The sequence below is a fragment of the Empidonax traillii genome, unplaced genomic scaffold (assembly GCF_003031625.1).
Source record: "Empidonax traillii isolate 1590-97213 ecotype Southwest subspecies unplaced genomic scaffold, ASM303162v1 scaffold163:size1593379, whole genome shotgun sequence".
NCBI lineage: Eukaryota > Metazoa > Chordata > Aves > Passeriformes > Tyrannidae > Empidonax > Empidonax traillii.
In genome coordinates, this window is record NW_020955356.1 from 1,171,580 (window position 1) to 1,180,405 (window position 8,826).

The 8,826-nt window shown below is 37.8% G+C and overlaps 1 protein-coding gene across 2 annotated transcripts in view; it reads left to right on the plus strand.

The window, feature by feature from the left end:
• Window positions 1-8,826, plus strand: part of WARS2 (tryptophanyl tRNA synthetase 2, mitochondrial) — a 41,024-nt gene that overhangs the window by 19,261 nt on the left and 12,937 nt on the right. For both annotated transcript variants that reach the window (XM_027885262.1, XM_027885261.1), the window contains one exon: window positions 608-865. In XM_027885262.1, the coding sequence (XP_027741063.1) occupies window positions 608-865 (258 nt within the window). The remainder of the gene's footprint in view (window positions 1-607; window positions 866-8,826) is intronic.

Genomic DNA, 8,826 nt, shown 5'->3' on the forward strand with positions numbered 1-8,826 from the left:
AGATAGGTAGTTTCAGAACTCTGATGATCTCTTTCATTATTCTTTAACCTGTGGGTCAAGGAGTAGATTTCTTTCAGGAACCGCTCAAAATGTTCTCTGGAGCTAGAAAAATAAGGTTTCAGTGTTCGTGGAAGTTAAGATGGCAATCTACTGGGACTTTGCATTAGTTTATAACAAAAATGTTTGAATTTCTCTGCACTGTGATCCTAAGTTTCTATGTCAGAATGGATATAGAAACTAAAATGTGGGTATAGAAACTATAGTGGATATAGAAACTACAGAGAAACATACAACTTCAATGCAAAAGAGGCTGAAAGAATCTTACCACTTGGTTTCTGAGATCTGCTTTTCACCAATCTTGTTTACATCTATAGTTTTTTGCATATGCAGTCTGATAGCTTAAAATTACAGTAGTTGTCAATCTCTCTGCATTAAGGTAGAGTATTTTAACTGACTTATTGCGATTATCAATCCTGAGATAATTTATAAATTAATATGCTGAGGAGAGAAGAGACAAGCATAAATGAGGCTTTTTCAGTGACTTTTAAATATAAAAGAATCTTTCAAAAAAACCCTGTATGTTAATTTTACCAATGCTTTGCCACAGAATATGGTCGTGGATCGGATTTTCTCTGGTATCCAGCCAACAGGGACACCTCATCTGGGTAACTACCTTGGAGCCATTCAGAACTGGGTGAATCTGCAGGAAGAGTACAGCTCAGTGCTGTATAGCATTATGGACATGCACTCTCTCACCATGCCCAAGGAGCCAGCTGTTCTGCGCCAGAACATACTGGACACCACTGCTGCCATCCTTGCCTGTGGTATTGACCCAAAGAAGTGTTTCCTCTTCCGACAGTCGCTGGTTAGTGCTTTTCACACATGTTAATGAATGAGCATCTTTGTGTTGGTCCTAGAAAATGTTAGCAGTTTTGGATTTAAAACTTACTCTTTGCTGTGATTTTGAAGTGACTGAAATCATGGCTGAAAAGCCCGCACTGTAAATTTCTGAAGCAGAGCTGGGAGTTGGTGCAGATTATGAGTAAAATACTGAAAAGACCTGTTAGGAGACCATTAATTTAGCTCTGTAAGTCTCACTTTAGTCACAAAATGTTAACTCATAAATGCATAACTGTAGTCTATGTGTATCCATAAAAACATGTAAAACATGTTTCTATGGTTTTGTATCAGCTCTTGCCACTTATATCAGCTTTGTATCAGTTCCACCATGATTATCAGGGGGTTACCTCTTCTTTGGGATTTTTTTTTCCATTCTGTACCATAACCTGTGTTTCATATGTATCTGATTTGATAATTTGTATGTGAACTATTTGGTTCTCTTGACAACCCCAAGGAGTATTGGGCTTACCTTCCTACTAGGCATATGTCACCCTAGTCTATAACATGCTGTATTTTCCTGGAACACAACTTAGTTTCTTGCTCAATTAACTTGCTGGTACTGACTCTAAACTGGCAAACTCCTGTAATTTCCCACAGAGACAGATGTGTCATACCTTCTGCTCATGGGAAGACGTCCTTAAATGGATGTCCAACTTGCAGCAGAACTGCAAAGGTGATGCGCAGTGTCTGAAATTTATCAGTGTAGGATGAAATGGTATTACATTCCTGCTTTGAACATGGTTCTTTACAGGCAGTTTCCTGTGGTTGTCAAACTGCAAATGACAATCATAGCTCCATGTCCCTGGTGGATAAAGAAAGTATGAAGACAGATATACTTCCTGATTCATTTTTCCTCAGTATTAAAAAAAAAAAAATTCTAAATAGATTAGCTCAGAATTCTAGTGAGGGTATGTTTAAATTAATTTATCCTCTCTTTTTCTCATTTTTTTTTCAAATCCAGTTAGCATTTTAAATAAGTTACCAGCTTGAGCTTTAATTTGGCTCTCTGACTTAATTTCATCATTGAGGCTGACATTAACTGGAATAATCTCAGGGTGAGTTACAAGCCAGTGGTTCAGTAAAAACCGGTCTAAAGGTTTGGGGGGGTTTTCTTGCTTTCAAGCAACTGAACAACTCAATTAGTTCCAACTCAGGATCATTGACTAGATATACAGAGAAGACTCTTCAGCATAGAGTAGAGATGATTTGCAGGTTATGGTTAGAGAGGAATAAAGTCGAGGTTTATAAGACTGCAAGTGAAATGGAGAAAACAGGGAACAGTTGGTTTATCCACTGAAGAATGTGAACTAACAAGTATCAAAACAAGGTAACACCTGGTAGATTCAACACAAGTGAAACAATGCTGTATTTTGTGAAATCCACAATCAGGCTACCAAACCCCTTGTCACAGGACGCCTTGCATGCTGAAATGTGTATGAATTCAAAAGTGGCCTCGACAAATTAATCTAAAAAATCATTTGTGGACTGTTTCATTTCTGATATTCCACCTCTGGAGGAAGTGCTGAAATCACAGATAGGAGAGTATCCATGCTTTTCTGTACTTATATTCTTTGTTGTTGCTGTTGATTGCTGTCAGAGATGAATATTTGATCAGTTCCAGTATTGTTTTCCATATGTTCCTACAAGTTTAAAAGCTAATTTAATGCTGTTCCAGGTCTTGCTAAAGCCAACACACAGACTTAAACTTCACTTGAAACCAGCAGATTATCACTGAGGATCTTACACTGCACACACTACACAGCCACAGAAAGCATGTTGTATCTTTCACAATATGATAATGCAGAGACTGAGTCTTCGAGTCCCCAAAGATGAAGTATCAAACTCAGAAAATGATGAGAGGTCAGGACTGTATGTGATGCATCTCCTGTACAGTGGTGGTTCTACCAGTACAGGCAACAACCAATGAAAACCTTACAAAGCTAGACTTGAACCTGCTCGGCTTTATCTTTCACCAAATATGATTCTGATTTATCTTATGGTGGTTAGGCTGGCCTCTGCTAAATAGACTACCTTTATATATTAATTCTTCTGTGTGTCTTTATCTGTCCAGATTTAATGGTGGTTCTTCTTATTTAATATAAACCATTAGATTAAACGTGTGAGCCGTGTCTGATGTCTTGAACCATATTCTTACCAACACTTATCACGCATGTATCAGTACAACTTTCCAAATTGGCTGATTCTAGCATATTTTTGAAAGCTTATTGTCACACTGCAATCAGAAGGACTACTATAGTTGTTTGTGAATCCAGACTGTTTCAGTACTGGATCAGGCTGAAGTGGTTGGTAAGCTTCCCAAAGCCAAGTCTATTCAAGCTGTATGTAGTGGTCAGGTACACCCAGAGATGCACTCTGGTCTGTTCATTTACATCAGCAGGACCAGATGTTTCTCTGGAAGCAATTAAAAGCAATATCTGCGTGTAGCTCTTGATGTGAGGAAAGGAGACAGGAACCTTGCTAATGTGATTATTGTTTTTTAGTGTGATAATGAAATAGTACGTTATGGAATGTCATAATACCGAGATGATTGTCCCTGAAAATGAAGGTGTAAGATGGATTGCAGTTATTGCTAATCAAGAAAGTTTATTGCTTGATTTTAATTGGTAATTGCTCAGTTTTCAAAAAAGTGAGCTGACCTCTCCTTTTCAGCCACTCTAGCAGTCTCCAAGGGTGGTCTAAAAAGCCACACTTTTGTGTACAAACATTTGGCTGAGGTGTAAAGCAAAGTAACTGATTGTATTCTGAAACAGTTTGTATTTTCAGAGGTCATCAGGAAAGCAGTGAAAATCCAGCTGCAAATAGAAAGCTGGTTTAGGTATTTGGTTATGGGCGAAGTAGTTTTATTCAACACCAGATCACACCGATAAATGAGAGAATTCTCAGTAGATTAGTGGGCTATAATTATTGTTTTATTTTGAGTTCTATCTAGAAAATTACCAAACGTGTAGATCACAGAAATGCTACTGCAGTTACTTCTGATTAACACTTCTATTGTTTTTTTTTTTTAAACAACATGGTGCAAAAAAATTATTACTAAGAACTTTTAGTTTCAATCACCTAAACCCACTACAACTAATGACTATTAGTACCCTGATTTTGTAGCAGTAAAGGTAGAATGAAATTCTTGCACTATGAAAGTATGCTAGTAATGGTAAGCCCCACTGAGAGACTGCTCATGCAGTCACTAATGTGACACTAACACTGCTTGTCCTCTCACTTTCTTTGGATTACCCTGGGCAAGAGTGGTCTAGAGTTGCTGAAAATGGGTTTCTTTGTTGCTCTTTATTTGTTTATTTGGCTTACTCTTTCTGTACTTTGCTGCTTGTGTTGCTTCTCTGGAATATGTTTGCCATATGTGAAAAAAATATTGCTACTTTGTTTCTCAAAAGGCATGTGCCTTTGGTAAGGGTTTCACTGTCAGTAGGCTTTTGTTTACAGGAAAGTTTGTGCAGATTAAATCTCTAATCCAGAGCTATCTGAAATACCTGCCTCCAGAGTTTTCCCACATTTTATCATCCTTTCCAATACAAGCAAGAGATAAAAGGCTGGACAATATTAATCACAGATTGCTGGGGAAAGTGTGGTGAAAACAGACACCTCTTGAGTTACAGTAGATCCAAAAGGTGCTGCTATGATAAGGATACAGGTGAAGTTGACTTGGAGTGCCAGAACTGATTTTAGTGATGTTCTTGCCTTGCAACTGAACTGAAATAAAAGTAAGAGAAATTTTGCATAAGCAGATTTTTATTGTATTGTTTAGAGGGCACAGGGCTTGTGTTCTTGTGTATTGGGTAAATTACAGCCAAATTAGCTAAATGGAAAGTGCTAGTTTCATGAAAATTATTTTTATATGCTTCAGAATTTACCATTTGTAGATTATATTTTTCTATAGCATGTAAAAACAGTAAGTTAGTGGCTGGCTGTATATTTGTCTCCATACATTGCAGCTCACCAAATAAATCCCATACTTAAATTGACAAAATTGAACTCGAGCTTAGGGAAGTAGTGGATACAAAGAGTAAGTGATGATAACTTGAAAATATTTAGAAGCAAGAAGGATGATGATAAATAATTAGGGTAGTGTTTGGAACCACATTGTCTGTGAAGGGTTATAAACAAGCACATTTAATTAGACTACCTAGGAAAACACAATTGTGGAATATGTTGGACAGTAGAATGGCCTCCCAGTGAGAGAAGCTCTTTCATTACAGCTTGTTTAATTATATTTTCTTGAGGAGAAAGGCAAGTTACAGAAGTGACAATTTCAGTAAGAATAAAACTAAAAAAAAGTGCCTATTTCAAAATTATGTGGTTTTATTTGGAGTACAGCTGCAAAATATATAAAACCCTCTTTACTCTTAGAGAAAATAATGTCAAGATATGCCTTAAGTGACTGCTTTTGCCTACTAGGCATAAAAAGGAAGTAACAGAATAATAACTTATACAACATATCATGAGAGTATTAGAAGAAAGAGAAAATATATTCCTTAAATTGTGCCATAACTGATAAAAGCTGTAGCAGTCATCTTTCATAAAACTTAAAATGTTTTATTAAAAACAAAAAGGACTGGGGCAGGGGGGAAGGGAGGGGGAGGGGAAGTAAGAAAGGCAGGACCCAATCTGCACACATGGTAAACTTATATGGTGTAAGCCATTTTCTCGGATTCCTGGTGGGTACAACACACATTTCAGTTCTTACCCATGACCATCTTGTATCTCATCTGCTTCACAGTTAAAACAGTTTTAGAAACTTGATTTTGCTTTTATGTGGTCTCAGACTGTTCTTCCTGTCCATCTACCTATTGCAGTAGACAGATGCTAAATGTCCCAAGAGAAACTAAAATTCCATCAGAGTTGATTCAGCAGGCAGTGGTTGATACGCTGCACGAACGCTTCTCTGAGGAGCCCTGTGAGTTTCTGGACAACGTAACATTCAGTTTCTGGGCGGAAAATTGCAGTTTTCAGCCTTCTGGATAGGGTGATTTATTTTCTGAGTATAATCAGCTGCAGTGTTCTTGCAGTGTGCAAGCAAATTGAAGCAGTAACTCTGGGAGGTGGGAATTTGCCAATTTGTCTTAGCCTTAACTCCAAAAGCCAAGAAACAACAATATAAATGTGTGCACTGTTTCACTGCTGTTATTTTCCAGAAATATCCATCTGCTTTGTTTTGTGGGCAGAGTTTGAATGGATTCACGCTACTTCTTGTCCAATTTTCAGAGGGGCTGAAAAGCTTCCATTGCATCATAGCTTATAAATTCATTAAAGTACATTAATTTAGCATGGTCCATTGAAAACTTCCTGTCATAAGAGGAAGTATGTGACTGTTTAATTTAGCAAATTATTCTGCTTCTCTTATTCCTCTGTTTTCTCCCTCTTAGGAGTGGCCTAGACATAACTAGAGCTCAGTGGGAAAAGAAGTATTGGTTCACTAGGATTTGGGGTTTTTTTCCTTTTTTCTTCCTTAATTTACCTGGTTTATCTCATACTATTAGGTAGCTGTTCTATGTTCTTGTCTTCACCAGACTTCTGGACACACCAAACTAATTGGTCAAACAGTATTGTAGGTTAAACTGGGGGAATGTTTCTGAAAATAAGTTTATTTCATAATAAATAAAAGAGAGGAGAGGGTGCTCTAGCCAAATTACTGTGCTCTGTCAGGGTTTATAACCAGTAAAACTTGATTCCAGTAGGAGTATTCTTGGTCAGGCTCTTCAGAAAGGAGAGACAGATCTTATTTCAGTAGGTTTTAGCCGAAAATAAGTAAGTGAGTAAAATGTTCAAAGGTAAAGGTGAAAGCTGTAAATACTGACAGATTTACCAAAGATAACTAGATAACCACCCCCCAGTTCAATACATTGCTTAACATATTCTTTAAATCAGATGTTGCCTTTGTGACCTTGAACTTAATCCACCCACTCTTGAATTATTTCTTTGAACAGGAATTTGGGATACTGCATCAAATTTTCTATCATAAGAGTACCTCACTGCATGTTCAGTTGCTCTGTGCATTTGATTCAAAAGCAGTCTATTTTTGCTTTGTTTACAGCTTTTATTCTCTCTAGCTGTATAGTGCTTAGTGTTGTATGTCTGCATCTTGAACATATTGCTTGCAACCTGAGGCATTAATAAAATCTTACCTCTTATTTGGGAAAAAAAAAATGTGAGCAACGTCTGCTTTTAAAAAAAGGTCTCTTGAATTTTTTGGAAGCACTAATTGGTACTTCTAGAAGAGAACAAAAGTCCTAAAAAAGGTTTGATTTATTTTTAAATTTAGGACACTTTCTCATCTTTGTTCAAATTTCTTTTAGTACTCAGCTATCCAGATTACCTCCCGAGACCTCTTTTTTTGTCCTTTGCACCGTCAAAGTAAAATCTTTGAAATTTACTGTCCATTTAAAATGTAGCCTGTAATGAGGTTACAGTGTCGAAGGGGAAGCTGCTTCCATATGATAGACATGCAGCAAATTTGCAGTGCCTTGCAGACAAGGGCGCTAGGTTGCAACTTGAAGAAGTCCATCTTGACAATGAAACACTGCATCTCTTTTTGCAGGAAGCCACTCAGAAAGCTGAGGTCCAGTGTTGCTGGTTTGGCTGATTTCAGATCTGCTTACAGTATCCATGCCTCTCCCACTGTTGTTCTTGAATCCCATTGCTTGCTGTCCTCCTCACCTGTATGTCTCACCATGAGAAGCCATCTAGAATTATTTGGACTAAAAGTAGCTATTGGTTTTCCATGTGTATATCATCAGCTATGGCTGTGGCCAGGGAATATCAACAATAATTTGGTATGGAAGAGCTAGGATCATGGGCAAAATAATATACCTACGGGGAGAAACCCTGAGATTTTACTTCAGCATATAACGCTCAAGAGATGATCCAACTGTAAATTATGATATGAGTTTAATAACTTAATGGCCACACAAGTAAATAATTAAGAAGCTATTTATCTTTAAAGAGGGAGTAGCAGGGCACTCAGCCAGGTGAAGAAACAAAAATGTTTGGTTGTGTTAGATAACTGCTCATTATCGTTTGTAACTGGTCTCCTCTGTTAAATAACTGTGCTTTAAAAAAATAAGGAGAATCTGACCATGCAGACTTGGGCTTGTCAGGCCACAAGGAAGGTATGTAAGTAGTTTGCTCTGGAAATAACTCTTTGGTTAGTGATTTGTAAGCCAGGTTGCAGTGGATGCTTAATGCAGTGGAGATTGAAGGAGGAAATGTGTCCCTGGTAATAGCAGAGAGATGACCATCTCGACCCTTTGAGAAATGTTGATTGCTTTTACAGACTTGGAAGAGATTAGGAAAGGAAACTTTTAAAGTGGGAAAGAGCGCAGAGCATGTAAAAAGAGAGAAACTTGATGTATTTGGTGAGAAAAGCAAAGGGTATGATTTGGGCTGTCCAAAAAGGGGGCAGAGGGGGTGTCACATTGTAGATCTGGTTAAGCTTTTTTTGGGAAAATTGTTAGTGGGAAATAGTTGGCTTTGTAGGGGAAACAATAAAGAGAAGACTTTAAAGACTCTTAGTCTTCTGAATATTTTCAGCCAAGCTGCAAGAAATATTTCCTGAGGAAATAATATTTATATTGAAAACAGGCTATTATATTTTTTTCAGGACACAAAAGTAGCTGAAGTTGACCTGAAAGATTTAATTGATTAGGTGGTTGATTTTCAGAATTGCCAATGATTGTGACATTCCTGGAGTTTGGTTTGACATACAGGTCAGGAACTGTCACTGGTTGTGAGTTTTGTTCACTGGAGATGTAATTCTGTTTTCCTACCACTTGTAATATTTTTATTTGGGAGCCCCCGGTGGTCTAGGGGAAATGACACTGCACTGTCACTGCAGAGACCCGGGTTCGATTCCCGGTCGGGGCCCCTCCCCGGGCAGATGGAGCTCGTTAGCCC